The sequence below is a fragment of the Zonotrichia albicollis genome, chromosome 1 (genome assembly GCF_047830755.1).
Source record: "Zonotrichia albicollis isolate bZonAlb1 chromosome 1, bZonAlb1.hap1, whole genome shotgun sequence".
Taxonomy (NCBI): Eukaryota; Metazoa; Chordata; class Aves; order Passeriformes; family Passerellidae; genus Zonotrichia; species Zonotrichia albicollis.
The window spans coordinates 35,782,187-35,797,504 of record NC_133819.1 but is presented as its reverse complement, the minus strand read 5'-3'; the positions used below and the strand labels follow the sequence as shown (position 1 = coordinate 35,797,504).

At 37.7% G+C, this 15,318-nt stretch overlaps 1 protein-coding gene across 3 annotated transcripts in view; it reads left to right on the top strand.

Annotated features, from left to right (window-relative positions):
- RFTN1 (raftlin, lipid raft linker 1) overlaps positions 1–15,318 on the top strand; it is a 104,006-nt gene that overhangs the window by 52,262 nt on the left and 36,426 nt on the right. For all 3 annotated transcript variants that reach the window (XM_005480920.4, XM_074538162.1, XM_074538168.1), the window contains one exon: positions 11,898–12,312. In XM_005480920.4, coding sequence (XP_005480977.2) covers positions 11,898–12,312 — 415 coding nt within the window. The remainder of the gene's footprint in view (positions 1–11,897; positions 12,313–15,318) is intronic.

The following is a 15,318-nucleotide window of genomic DNA, read 5'->3' as shown; positions in this document are numbered from 1 at the left end:
TTCTCTGTAGGTTGAGTATGTCGCTCTTCCTCAGATGTTATTTGATGTAGAGAAATTTGAAGTTCTTTGAAGCTGTTGCTGTCAAGTGCATGCTGTGTCACTGTATCTGATTATGCACATTGTGAAAGTCTCAACACTTTTATGTAAATCTAACTCAGGAAACAAGACTTGTTTGGGAGTAGGAATTAATTGTCATATTAACTAATTTGTCTGAGCAACAAAAATATCCATTGCTTTTAAGGGCATATAAACCAGATATAAATCATGTTTACAAACAAAATAAATGGAAAAATAAAGGATGTTCTTCAAACAAAAGAGTAACAAAAAGCTGTTAGAGAAGGCATTTCCTTTCTTTAAAAAATGAACAGCCTTATAATTCTTCTCAAACTGTGGAATACAATTGAAGTTAATAGAATGTTTTAATTGAATAGGGAAATCCTTTATTTTTTCATAAGCTGTTCATTACAGAGCCTTTTAGCAGTTTTAGTATCTTCGTGTATTGCCAATTACTGCATTTTAAAACCCCCAAACCAAATAGAATAGCCATATTTTCAAAATAGAATAAGAAGTCAAAATTTTCTCCCTGAGCTTACTAAAAATTTCCTATACATCAAGAAAATTAATTTTATTCATTTTATTGTGCACTGCTGAGCAAGTAAGACTTACCTTGAGTTTGAACATGGATGCAATTTTAATACATTTTCTGGATTGACTTTTTGTTGCATTGAAATTGTACTTAATATTGAATATTAACTGCTTCCTTCTGCAAACACAATACAATTGTACAATAGGTAATATGTGCTTTTCTTCTATAACTCCATATAATGTGTAACAAGGAGGTTATTTTACTTGGAGAATGCTTCTTGCTCACCAAAACAAAGTGTCTCAGTAGAATGTTGACTATAAAATATTTAGGAAATGCCAAAGAAGACTCTGGTCAAACCTTTGTTCTGTGGCTGAGATCTTTCTGTGCTGCTGGGCTTCATTGCAGTTCTCCATTGTCTCTGCTGCTTTTCTGCCATGGTTTCTGGCTATGGCAAGACAGGGAACATTTAAATATTGGGGACATGATGTTGAATAAAATATACTCTTCCTATACTTTAAAATCACCACAGTGTGCTTGTTCTTTGATACCCACGTGGATCTAGAGTGACTTAACCTGTCCTAAAGAGCTCAAAAAGTCCCATGGTGTCTTTGATACATAATTTGTGGGCAGTGAAAGAAGTAACTAAACCGTTGTGTACATATTGTACTGCTGTATTGGTATTAACACTGCTGTCTTTTGCTCTCAGACTAAACAGACATTAAAGATTTGCTCACCTGTTTTATAATAAGCAGAGCTAACTTTTGAACTTTGATCACCAGGACTCAGATCATTCTGAAATTGTTGAAAGTAGAGATGTTACTTCTAAGATACCATATTTTGTAATATTTAGACTTATGCCTCATGTCAAATAGGGTAGCCTTTAATTACTTCCTTAGTTGCTTTTTGTTTCTGTGTATCCTGTTATCATGTTTTCATCTGAGAGTGTTCTCTGGAGTCTATGGAGACAAGTAAGGGAAGGAGGAGCTAGGCTGACATCCCAAGTAAAGATTTATTTTGGACACACAATCATATGTGAATGCCAGATATATTTCTCATGACCTCTGTTTTCTGTATCAATCTGATACATGTCTAGAATCTACAATCTGGTACAGGTCTAGAACTAACTGGCAGAAGGTTTTATTCTTATGTTCACATTTTTGCCATGTTGGTGACAGGCTAAGAAATGGAGGATTCTTTCTGTACCACGTCTCCCCAGTTTTAACTTCTTAAAATTTAGGAAGCGCATTTTTGGATCCTTGCCTATCTCCTTAATAATGCACCATCAAAGGGAATTCTTGTATGGTGTCTTTTTTTTCAGTGTGACATCATTGCAGGATTCACGTTTCTTGTCCCTGTGGAAGTAGGAAGCATGATAAGCATAGAAGAGCATGGTTTAAAAATGGTGCAGCTTAACTGAAATCCAGATGCAGGCATCTTTTATGTTTTTGGCTAGACATGGATCTCTCCCTGCTGCTCTGTTTTTACTTGCTTCAGAAATGAGTCTAATTTCTTTCAGCAAACCTAAGGCAGTACAGATGAGTAATTGGTTCTGCATTTTCAGAAGTGGACTGGTTCCACTTGTAACAGGACTGCCGTTGTGAAACACCTTTGTGATGCTTACTGTGCCATGAAATCTGCTGGATGAGACAGCGTGTGTCAAATCTGCTCTTTGCTGTTCCCTCTCTTGTGTCTTGGTCAAGTTCAGTGAGTACAAATCATTACCACTGGCTCCAAAGCTGTCAGTAACGTGTCACTCCCTTAGCTGATCCTCAGAACAACTTCTGTAGTCCAAAGCACCCCACAAATAGTCTTGACTCCTGCAGATACAGTGACTTTGCTGGTAAGTCTCTTGACATTTATTTTATTGCCTAATAATAGCATTGCTGGGCCATGGAAGCGATGGTACCTCTCAGATGTAAGTGAATGGGACCCCAAGGAGGAATCTGCCAAGAGAATACATTGCAGGGATGCTGCCACCCATGTACTTGATCTAGTGTGACCCCCAGTTCTCTCTGTTACAAAGGCAAGTTGAGCAGAGAATTGCACTATTTTGAAAGAAAGGCTGTACAATACTAACACTTGTGTGAAGAGCTCTCATCTTACATTGCTGAAAGGATCTACTGTATTTGAGCCCTCTAGATAGTTTTATGGAAAAGGAAATGTTACCAGGAGTAAAACTGGCATGAGTTATGCCATGAAAATGTTTCAAGTGTTAGTTTATGCTCTGGAAATTATTATGCATTGCTAAACTGTAGTTGAATTCAGTGTGCTTCTGAGGGGTGAGACATTTCTTGGAGCATTTTGATCCCCCTGCTGTTACCTGCCCTCCCTTCATTGGGGGGAGCCTCAGGCAGGAGATTTGCTGTATGGCTGGATAAGGAACTGCTACACCCCCTGCAAAAATGCAGGTCACTCTCACTGCATGTTTCTCTACTTTGGCGATTTAATTAAAATATTGAGATCCTTCTTTTCTGCTCTTTTGATTTTTTTCCCCTTGCATTGATCCATAGCTGTTTTGGAGTTTTCCGAATTACTGCTGTCTTAGCTCATGTGCATTGTTTTCTGGAGAGTCATCAGTGTTACAGTTCTAATTGGTGAAGAATTTTTGTGTTAGTGTTGTTCTTAAGAGACAGGTTCATTCTCCAGCTTCTTTTAAGTTGCAAGATTGAAGCAGGCTCGAAGTATTTAGGAGGACCTTGATTTCTCCTCTAAAATAACAGCTAAATACCTATGGAAATTTAAGAGTTTTTAAAATCTTTCCATAAATGCTTCTAGTCAGAGGAGTGATTCACTTATTTTCTACATATTTACTCACATCAGAATGAAAATTTGTTTTGTGTGATCAAAACAAGGGGCTTCACATATCTGTATTTTGCATGAAAGCAATATGTGAAATGATTCTGAACTCTCAGCTTCTGAGTTTTTCAACTCTCTTCAGCATCTAATTAGGAAATGGCAAGAGGATATGGAAGATAAACATATCAATGTCTCCCGAATATTATATTATTATTTTTTAGTTAACAGCATGACAAAGAAATGAGAAGACAAAACTCTGCAATTTCCTAGAAAATAATTAATGTGAACATTATTGATATTATGATTTTTTAACTGATAATAATGAGAAGAATAATAAAAATCCTGGGGTTCATATAGCTGTTCCAACATTTGTCATATTCTTGTCTCTTTCATTACTTATTCTTCATGTCTTAATCTTTAAATTTAGATTTATTTTTTGGAAGGAACAAAGAGATGCAGCTCATGAGTTCTTAGGAACACTGGTGTGTTTGTGGATTTCTTGACTCAGATGCTGCAGTCTTACAGGGCTCTCTTCTGTGAAGTTTGTGTTTGCTTTGTTGGTACCAGGGGACCTTAAATGGTTATTGTAATCCTAAGCATTACTCTTTATTTTGCACATGTTTTAGCTGGTCTGTTCAGAAGTTTCCTGCAGGGTGTACAGTCAGAGCAGGTGGCAGTAAAAGAGAAAATGGGAAAAAATTAAGTGTTTAATACTGCTCAGAGGTTTGTTCTTCAAATAAATAAGCAGTTCAGATTTATCTTTGTGGCTAAAAAATGACCCTTCTAGAGTCTTGTTTATTACCTCGGATTATTTACCTAGATGTGATTTCAATCTCATCTAAAATAATTTCTGTCCTTAAAACAAACCCAAAAAATCCCACCACAAAACCTTCACTCTCCAGGGTATTTGCAAGAGAACAATACAATATTATTTCTGTAGTGCATTGTAATGAAAACCATTGCTGAGCACTTAGCTGACAGCTTTGTTTTCTGCATGTTTTCAGTGCAAACAGAACCCCTATTTTTTTTTTAAGTATTTGGATGTTAACTGTAGATATGGTCATGAAGTGGAACTTGAAACTCAACATCAATAGTTCAGCTGTTTGTAATCTACTGTGATAATATTTATTAAAGTGCATTTTGTTAACATTTTCCTAGTGTATGTATAACAAGAGATGGTAAAAAATAGCATATACTCTATTTTAAACAGCCTGGTGTGAAGGGAAACATCTGTTCCTGCTTAAGCTTCTTTCAACTTGTGTTCTTTTGACTAAGCCCTGGAAAAGTGGTGTTGATATATATCTTCCATGGACATTGCAAAACTATTTTCAGGACTCTCCCAGGAGCCTGGTAGTGCTTTTATAATCCTTTGCCCCCATCAGCTTTCAAGTCATCCCCTTGCCCAAGATAAAAATAGATTCTAAAGTATGTAGCTGATATTTTTAATGATCCTACTTCTGTCTGGTGGGAAAAAATAACTTTTAAAATAACAATAATATGATAATGTTTTTTACTGTGCTAAAATAAATTACCAGCAAATTGTTCAAATTGTAATTTTGGCTACGAGTAACAGATGGCTTGATGAAACAATGTGATTTTAAAGAAACACTCTTCAGTTGATATAAAAATAAAAGTAGCATTCCCTGCAAAGTAAATGTAAAGCCTGTAAGTTTGAGACTGAATTCCTACTTTTTAAAATACCAGTGAACCTTTTTTTTGGTTTGTTTTCACTGCCTAGAACAGAGATGGACTAAAATCACTCATATTGAATCACATCATCACCAGTTACTAAAATGGTTTTTAGCTACAACAATCAACTACACACCTCTGTAAATCTATATTTTCCCCTTGGTTATGTTCACCAGTTAGTGTAGGACTTACTCACTAAAGATTGCTGCACAGAACATGGTCTGCATTTGGAAAATACCAGGTCTCTACAGCAAGAGATTGGGATGGAATTTCTACAGACTTATTTTTAAAGTGAATATCAAATATTTAGTTTGAATGAGCATAGCTGGCTGCTCTGTTCCCAATACAAATTATTCACAAATTATGTGAATAATTTCAAGATTTTTTTTTCAGAGTTAGAGGAAATGTGGGAGTGTGCAGATATATTATGTGGCTTTTGGACAAATACCACACTCACTGAATCTTTGTAGCGTGTGGCCAGCAATGTTCACTCTTTGCCTTCAGTGAAGGAACAGGTGCTAAAAGTGAGGATTGAGAAGAATCAACACATCCAGAACCACAGAGGATGAGAGTGGTTTCAAGACCTGTCATCTAATGAAATATGCTGAAAGGAGCAAGTGTACTCGCACCGTGCTGCACTGCATGTGTGGCGTGGTTATATTGTTCTGCATTGTTCTCAGGAGTGAATACAGTGCGAGCCAGAGAGGAATTTCAAGTTGTCAATCTCACCCCTTTCTTGGCTCAAGTAGCAGATGTGTGGCTTGCTGTAATTTAGTATCTCCTGCAGCCCTGCCTTAAGATCCCACCTTCTGTTTCTTTCAGCACAGCAGTAAGTTGCAGTAGCTCCTCGCTTCAGTACATTTCTTCTCCCTGTGCTGTTTGTGGCCTTCAGTTCCCTTCTGCAGAGGCTGCTACCAAGGAACATGTTGTAAAACTGCAAAGCTTGCTTCCTTGTCCAGTGCCTTATTCTCTATCTTGTTCTAGTTCTTGTGCCTCTGCCACAATTGCAGTGAGATGGTAAAATGGCAGATCAATGGTTTGGGATTATGGCAGCATTTTCCAAGGCATCCCTCCAGTGTTTTATCCCTCATGGCCTATTTTGATGAAATACTTCCGTGAAAATACTTGATAATTTGAAAACTTGAATGTAGACTGGGATTTTACTCTCTAAAAGCTACATTTATATTTGCTTCTATGTATATGAATGCGAACTATCTATCTCACATACAAAATTTGGTGAATGTCTAAACTGGAAAAGGTTAAAAATGCATGGGAAGTACAGGCTTAAACAAAGGAACATTCTAGTCAGAAAGGTTGCATGGTTTGGAAATGTGCAAGCAGTGAAGCAATCCTGAGTAATAGGATAGAAAAACTATGAGCAGTTGATACTTTGCTATTAGATTAGCAGAATTATTTTTTTTTGTAATGTGTTACTAGAGATACAAAAGTACCAAAGTTTCAGAAGTTCTGAGTCATATAGAAAGAGCTAAATCCTCCTTTAAAACCTTAGCTAAGCTTAGTTGGTTTTAAAATAAGCAGTAAACTCTTGATGGCTGTTCCTGTCTTCCAAGGAAGGAGCATGTGAGACCTACAGAAAACATAAGGGGCAGACTAAAAGCCTGTCTTAATTTTAAACATCTGTTTCCATAGATGAGCAAACTGGAAGGGGGATGTGCAGTGTTTATGATGAAACATGTTTTACTAAATATTAATGAAGGAGGACAGATTTGGAAGACTGTAGTCTTGAGCATACTTTCCCAGTTCCATCTTCTGGCATGCATAGCGTTCTCCTCAAACCACAAGATCGTGTTTTTTGCATGAAGATCTCTGCTGCTGTCTGTTTCCAGAGGAGATTTGCTTGAATCCTAAGCAGAAGGTAGAGAAATGAACTGATCTGGTTTCTGGTGCATATTATGACACCTAATGCCTTTAACATTGTTCTTTCAAAAACAACAACTGAACAGACAAGACCTTTCTTTTACTGACTAAGACAGTTCACACTTGGTTTAAATAGACAGCTCTGAGCAAAATTAACCAGCCAGTGTTTCCAAGGCCATATGTTTGGCCATCAGTAGGATTAAGTAGCAGTCTTTCCCAAAGTTCACAGCAGAGCTAACTAAATGAATCTGACCATCAGAAAATCAGTTCCTTGCTCCTGGAAAATGACCTTTCTCTAAGAGCATTTTTGATATGTGTGTTCTTCATAAATTGTTTCTGGGTTTCTATGAAATTCTTTCAGTACCTTGTTATATAATGAACCATCTAGCAAACCTACTAATGAAATGTTCAATGCCTAAGTCTTGAAGGTGTTTTTTTCCAGGTCTTCAGAAAGTGTAAGCCTTGAGACCATTTTGGACTGCTGTAAACTCAAGTGCCTTGATGACATTAGTAAAACTGCTTTTTCTCTGAACACATCTCAAAAATATCCAGCTCCTGGATATTTTCCCTTAAAGAGTTAAGGGAAATTCCTAACACTTACTAAATAATTTGTTTGAAATTCTTGTCTGGGAGAGATCCTCATTATTAAATTGCTGTGTGTTGTTTGACATTTTTATTGATTTCAGTGGAATACTACCCTGAGCTTGCTGGAAGTGTTTGATTTTCTGTGTGCTGTCCCACAGGGATGTTATCAGCATCTCCTTGTAAGCAATTGCTGAAACTGACAAAAGTGTATGATTCTGTTCAGCATGGGATCTATGTCCTTGAGTTTCCATATTTATAAGAGTACCATCATGCTCACTGTCAATAGGAGATTATTATGGAGCTGACAATGGAGCAAGAAACACGGAATCATAAGCATTTTATGGGCTGTACAGTGGAATTGATAAGTGTTTTTACTCAGAATAGATTTGAAATGAGAACCTGTATGTGACTGTTCAAAATGAGCTTTTGAACGTGGGTTCTGACATGACTCTGAGAGCTACAGAGTAAAACAGGTACTTTCCAAAAAAGAGGATTTTATCATTCTGCCATGCTGCTGCCAGGTGTAGTTTTACAGATCTTTAATTTAGACTGTCATCCATTTTCTAATTAGGGTAGGGAACCTTCAAGAGAACCAGAAATATTTAAAAAGATGGGACATAAATTGCTACATCAACGTAATGTTTAGTGACACTGCTTTGTGCTGCTGATGGCTCCTTTCTTCCAAATGCAGTATATAAAAATAGCGGTCAGGCACTTCTGAAATAAACAATAACACTTCCCAAATGTTAAGAATGTTAACACAAGTGCCCCAGCTAAAATTCAATTAAGGTAGTGACATCAGGGTTGGACACGGTGCTTGTTCCTATTCCTTCTAAAGTTCGTGGGAAATTTGATATTTATTTCTCAGACAGCGGAGGCTAAATCTGTCATTTTTTTCCCTTTGGGGAAAATGCCAGGTTTCTAATCAAGCAAATTATAGGGATGACATTAAATTGTTAAACTGCCTTGGCCCTCTGTACACATGAAATTTCACCCCTTCTTTAAGCAGATTCTATTTTTAAAGGGCCATAAATCCAATTTGTTGCAAGCCAGTTGCAAATGAATTTGGATGTACCCTCTTGGGGGTTTATCCAGATTGAAATAAATGAGTTAAGTTCTGCTTCTGTGGTTGAACAATAACGTCCTTTGTGATGGAGATCTGGTCTTGTGTTTGTGGTTAATATCATCCAAGCAGCGCTTTATGAGGCAATGAAAATGTTTCTGTTCCCATCTGGGGAAAGAAGGAAAGATTTTTTTTTTTAAATTTTGTAGGAATTTCCCTTTTCAAAATTTCCCAAGATGTAAAGGGCAAGTATATAGTATATTTGAGGTATATAAATTGTCATAAAACAGTTGAACTTAGTATTGATCACCCAGCATAAGGGCATTTTAAATCTAGATTTTTATCTGATTTGAAAAGTGGTAGAGATGTAGTTGTTTTTATGTTTTTTCCTTTCATTTAGTCATACAATGCAGTATAACACAGACCTTTGTTAGTGCTCTACACTGGCACATAAAGACAAGTAATGAAGTTATTTATCTGATCTGGAATATGTCTTGGGTGACCCTGTCCAACTAGCATCACGTTCTTCCCATTCACTTCAGCTTTACCCCTTCTTTCTCCCATTCTTTGCCTTCTTTCTGATTCCCAGCAGTGCATCTGCTGAGATGTTTGCCCAGAAGGCAGTGACAGACATAACTGTCTGTGTGCTCCAGCACAGGATGCTGCAAGGGGGCCCAAAACCTGCAGGTGGCTTACAGAAACAGTCCTTCTGTCCTGTGTATCTCCTGGGCACAGCCTCTCCAGTTACTGAGGTCTGGGTTTGGTTTTGTGGGGCTCTTTTGTTTGTTTGTTTTGTCGTTTGGATTAGTTTTTATTTTCTTTTTTTTTTTTTAAGTTCATATATTCAATCTTTGAAATACAGGAAACAGAAAATGTGATTCTATTGGATGGCATGATTCAGTTTGGATGTGAAGGCAACTAAAATTTCTTAATATTTAAGCTCTCAGCAGGATTTTGAAAAACAAATTGCCTGTGTAGTTTGAATGTGTTCAGCCTTTACACTTTCTGATGAAAGCTAGCTTCTTCATGGTTTTGTGAGAAGTTGAAAGGAGAGACTGTGTCTGCTGATACATCACTTTCCTGTTCTGCAGTTTGCATCACACTTTTGATGTAGCATTTCCTGCTACATTTGCTTTCTTGAGAATAATGAGATGCTTGGTTCTGCCATATGTCATTGGGAAATTTTGAAAGGTATATTTAAATAAGATTTTGTGTTCTGTATTGTAAAGTATTACAGTATTAACAGTAATTAATTACAGTATTAACTTTGTTGGGAAAGGGCCTTGAAGATACAAAGTCTTTTTTCCAACTTCCCTGTTAAGCTGTTTGGCCAATACAGGTAAGACTGCAATCTGGTTTTCAGATCCTCATGTTTCTATTTTGAGAACAAGAGCCTCAAAAGAAGCACCTCAGCTTCAGGTACTCCTTAGAACAATCAAAATTTTTTTGAGTAAGCTGTAAAAACATTGCTACAGGATCTGTGAAAGTTGTTCTTTCTCCTCCCTATCACAGCGTGGGAGTCTGATGTAGATTGACAAGCAGACTTTTGACCAGGAGCAGTAATATTACCACATATGTACTGTCCTCAAACTCTCTAACAGTTGCATACTAGTTAGATTTCTATAATTAGCTGCCCTGCAACCTACTAAACAAATGGAGTGTTGTGTCTGTACATGAGTGATAGGAGATGAAATGAATGTGTAACTCTATCACTAACTATATAAGAAAGTATTAATCAAGTTACAATGGAGAGTGTGGACCATTGAGCACATTATAAATGCATCTGTCACTGATACTCAGTTAAACCTTCCTAAGCAAAGTAAAAGCTAACTTTCTTTGTAGACAGATACCCTTTTGGCCAGGATACTGCTAATGGTATTTTTATTGTCCTGTTTAGAAATGAGCTTTACTTAAGTCAGCATCCCATGTTTCCCAGGCTAAACACCTGTGAACACCATTGCCTTGTTTCCTGGAGGCCTCTGTTTAAATTCCTGTGATCATGAAATGAGGAGTTAATTTAACATGGAAAATGCAATAGTGGTTTGAAAAAGGAAGTTCTTGTTGATTAGGCATCGTCTGCAGGTTTGTGTGTTCGGAGCAGCAACATGTTACCAGGAAGTAAATGATTCATTAAAAAAAAAAAAAAAAGATGCAGAACTGAGCTTCCTCTTAAATTTGAAAAATATACAAATTTCTTCCTTTTCACGTGCTACTGAAAAAAGCCCCACTGAACTGTTTTTCCTCAGTTCATGCTAACTTGAGCATAGGCAAAGAATTTATACACTTTAGCTCTTTGGAATTGTGTTATGCAGACAAAGTGAAATTATTTCTCCATTCTCGAGGCATTTATTTCTGAAAGATTGATGTGTATTTAGACTTTACCTTATGTGAAGAGTATACATTAAATGGAAGCCTTTTCATTTTGGTGAATGATTTTGATAAATGAAGCAGTAGACACTCATATGTTTTCACAGAAATCTGTCTCGCACTCACACTTCTCCTGGGTTTGAGGAGTGTGAGGCTGATGACTCCATAGTGCAGAATCTGCCTGAAAGAGATTTCTATTTCTGCTTCATCTCAAACCTTTATTAGCTAATGCTGCCTTTAGCTGATTGTCCTTACTACTAGCCCAATGCTTTTTTTTCTTAGGATCTTTTGTGATCTGATTCCTTAATTTTCCTTCTTTACCTGAAGTTTAAAGGATTAATGATAGAGCTTTTAGTTTCCTTTTTTTTCTTCTTAGCTCATGTCACAATGCCTTTTTCTATTCTGAGTTCTGCATCTTCCCCAAAGTGCTGTATTAAAATAGCTTTGCTTTTATGCGCTCGTTATGTGAAAGTTTGCCATTTGTGTCTCAATCCAAAATAGGACAAACAACAACTGTTGTTATAGAATTAATAAGCTTTTACTTGCATAAATGTCATAATCACACACCTAATACAGCAGAAGATATAATAATATGTCTCCAATTTCTTATGATCAATGCAAAAATATTTTTGTAAGAAATACCACTTCTAGTATTTTATTATAAATTAGATTTGTCTCTTGTGAAGAAATATGTGGGCATTTTCTCTTCTTTCCTCCCCCCTCCCTTCACATTATATCAGATGGTTTGGGCAACTTTTCATCCTGCTTCTTTAGAATGTACCTTTTTATATAAATGCAACATGACAATTTCTAGTGGTAGTGGACAAAAGTAGCAAAATGACATGCTGGTTGCCTTAAAGGGTGTTATTTTCTGTGTTTCTATTTAGCTAAGACAGCTTGACAGTTAAAAATCTAATCTTCTTCAACTTGTAGATTCAAGATGCTGCAAGTCAAGGCTTGAAATTTGTTGGAATTATACCTCAGTACCATTCCCAAAAGAACTGCCTTGTCAGCGCCTCCCTGACACCTGCCAGTAACAACTCTGTGCAATCAAGAGATAATAAAAATGTTTCAAATTACCCCGAGGATCATGCTTCACCGGATGGCGAGAAAATAGACAGCACTGATGGATGCAGTACTCCAACTCAGAGTGAGCAAAGTGCTGACCAGTGTGCCACATCCAGAGAGGGCTGCAGAGGTGAAGGACAGGCTACTGAAGAGCTGAATTCCAAATCTGTGAAGGGAAGTGAAGAGCATGAGAACCTGAGTGTGAGAGAAGCAGCAGACAAGACGAACGGACTTGCAGAGAATGAAACGCCAGCACGATGTTTAAAACCACTTACTGGCAGTAAGTACTGCAGTGACCCCTTGTACATAAAAACCAAGTTAAAATTGCCTCAATTATGTTCCCAGCTCCTTTGGGGGGTGGGAATGCAGGGGGGACATTGCCACTGGAGGTAGTGAAGAAAAGATGCCCCAAATGAACCACTTAACCTGATTTCAGCGTGGTAACTCAGTTCACAACAACTGAGCGGGAGTCAGATGGCAAAGGAAGAGATGATATAGGCAGGTGCAGCTTTGTTGTGGCCCATATGTATGCCTGAGTGTGAAGACTTATTTTTGTCTGATGTTCAGCTGAACTGGTTCATTTTTGTATTTGTTGCCATACCCTGAGAGCTCTTGATCTTTGTCTCCTTTTTGTGTGTTTGAATAAAAAGCCCTGGTAATCTGCCTGACAAGCTTTTGCAGCCATAGAAGGAATAATTCACAAAGGCTTATCACAGTTAGCCCCTTTGTAGCAGGTGAACAGATAGCTGGAATTAAACCACCTCAGGAGCAGCATGAATACATGTGATCTGGCCTCTAAAGTCTCCTAGTATCCTACATTCAGTGTGGGGGTCAGTGCTTCAGTCAGAATTGTAATAACTGGAAAACAGCAGTTATTTTTGTTAATCTTCACTAATTCATAATGTGGGCTTTCCACTTTTTAAATGTCATTTTATGCCATCAAAGACCACAAGTCTCAGCTGAGATCTAAAGTACCCTTCTTAAGGTGTTTGTTGCTCAAAGGTTACTTTCCGTAGCAAGAACTGTAGGTCAAAATAGGATGTAGACCAGAGCAATTTAGAAAACTAAAAGGAAAAATATTCTTGCTTCTTTTCAAGTTTAAGCCTCAAAATACTTTTCTGTGTTTGTTTAAATCCAAGAAAACTGTTTACACTCATTTCTCTTACTGCTTTCCTTAATTTCTTTACAGGCTACAAATCTATGCAGGGGGAATGTAGGTGAAATTTCTAAAGCTGGGTCTGTCCTTGACTTTTATTTATCCCTATTGTCTGGACTTTTCATAGATTCAGTCAAACAATCCTGTCCCTTTGGGAATTGCCTGTATAGGACCCAGAATGACTTTACATTGTACTCCTTGGATTATTGTCTGGTTTCCATTGCAGTTTGGTGTAGTTAGCTTTTGGATCCAATTTGCATCACACTCTAGTAACTTCCAACATAATTTCTTCAGTTTTTGTTGGGCAAGGGGGCACCCAGATAGGGTCAAAGCTTAGCTGTTGTTTGAGCAATCCCTTCTCTTCTACAGCCTTAGAGGTGGGTTGTCCCAACACTTTATTTTACACATAAAACCTGTCTTAGTTTTATAGTTAAAAATTAGTTATCTGCAAGTCTAGCCAGATCAGTTCTCTCTTTTTTATATGCTATCTTTGAGAGAGTTAACTTAGCAAGTTTAATCATCTCTTTGATGCTATTTCTCTCCTTACTGAACCCTGAAATTCTTTTGCTGCAAGTAATCATGTTCTTAATATTTCTGCATAATGTGAAGCTGATCACCTCTAGTCTTCCCAACTTTTGTCTGTAACACCCCAAGATTGCTGCTGTTTTGCCAGAAAAGAGGGTTTATTTCAAAAATGTATTTTAGCTTCCTCAGTTATCTTTCTTTGAGTGCTTTTTAGCTTTATTTTTCATGCATTTTTTTATTGCTGTTATGCAAATACTTTCCAAGACTGAAGGTCTGAGAAGGCAGTTTTATGTGGTAGCTCATCTAAAGTAGAATTTTTCCAAATCCTGTACAACACTGCTGATTTCTTTTTTACTCTTGAATGAATTTTTGTTATTACAGCACTCCCTTTTCCTCCCATGGAAAATGTATTTCAGTTTTTTGGCACCAGTTCTCCATTCTTCCTTGGGAGTGTGAAGATTGAAAGCATCAGGTGATTGTTTTTTTTCCCTACGTATTCCATGGGAAGTTACCACTCTTGAACTGCTTCTCCCCTACAAAAAACTTCAGGAAAAAAAATTTCTTACTATTTGTGGGATCTTAAATATGTTCTTTATTTTGGGTTTTATACTATTCAAGTGTTACTTTTATGCTTCTTCACTTGATTCCTGAATGTTTTGTAGTGCTCATTTGCTTCCCCCGTTTTTAAAAGGCTTTTCAACACAATGTTGAATAATATTTGCCTGATATCAAGGCACAGATATTGCAATAGTATGTCCAAAAGTGTTGTGTTACTTAGAACCAAACTGAAGAGTGTCTTTGGCCATGCTTGAGGATCTGGGGTCACTGGTGAAAACTGTTGTCAGTAGTGATTTGGGTTAGACAATACCCTAGACCAGGTTGTCCAGGGGTGGGGCAGTCACAACTTCCCTGAGCAATCTGTTCCAGGGCCTCACCACCCTTACCATGAAGAATTTCTCCCTAATATCTAATTTAACCCTGCCTTCTTTCAGTGTGTAGCCATCACCCCATGTCCTATCTCTACATGCCTGGTACAGAGTCTCTCTTCAGCTCTTTTGTAGGGTCAAAGGTAGGTTCCCTTCAGGTACTGGAAGGTTGCTCTGAGGTCTTTCCAGACTGAACAGCCCAAATATTCTCAGCCTTTCTTCATAGGAAAGGTGCCTCATTCCTCTGATCATCTTCGTGGCCTCCTCTGGACCCATTGCAAGTGTTCTTCCTGTGCTGGGAGCCCAGAGCTGGGTGCAGAGCTCCAGGTGGGGCCTCACCAGAGCAGAGCAGAGCAGAGGGGCAGAATCCCCTCCCTGGCCCTGCTGCCCTCGCTGCTCTGGATGCAGCCCAGGGTAGGGTTGGGTTTCAGGGCTGTCAGCACACATTGCTGGGTCATGTCCAACTTCTCATATCAGTGTCTCAGTATGCCCCAGAAAGATCTCATTTTTCCAACAAAAGACTCTTCTGGGGGTCAGAATCAAAATGATGAGAGAAGTATTCTGTGTGTGCTTTTCTGAGGTAGGACTATCATAATTTCATTCTTTCTAAACAAGTGGTGAACAGCAAGAGGATTCACATTAATGTTTATTCCTTTCTACTCTATTTAAAACATAGTTC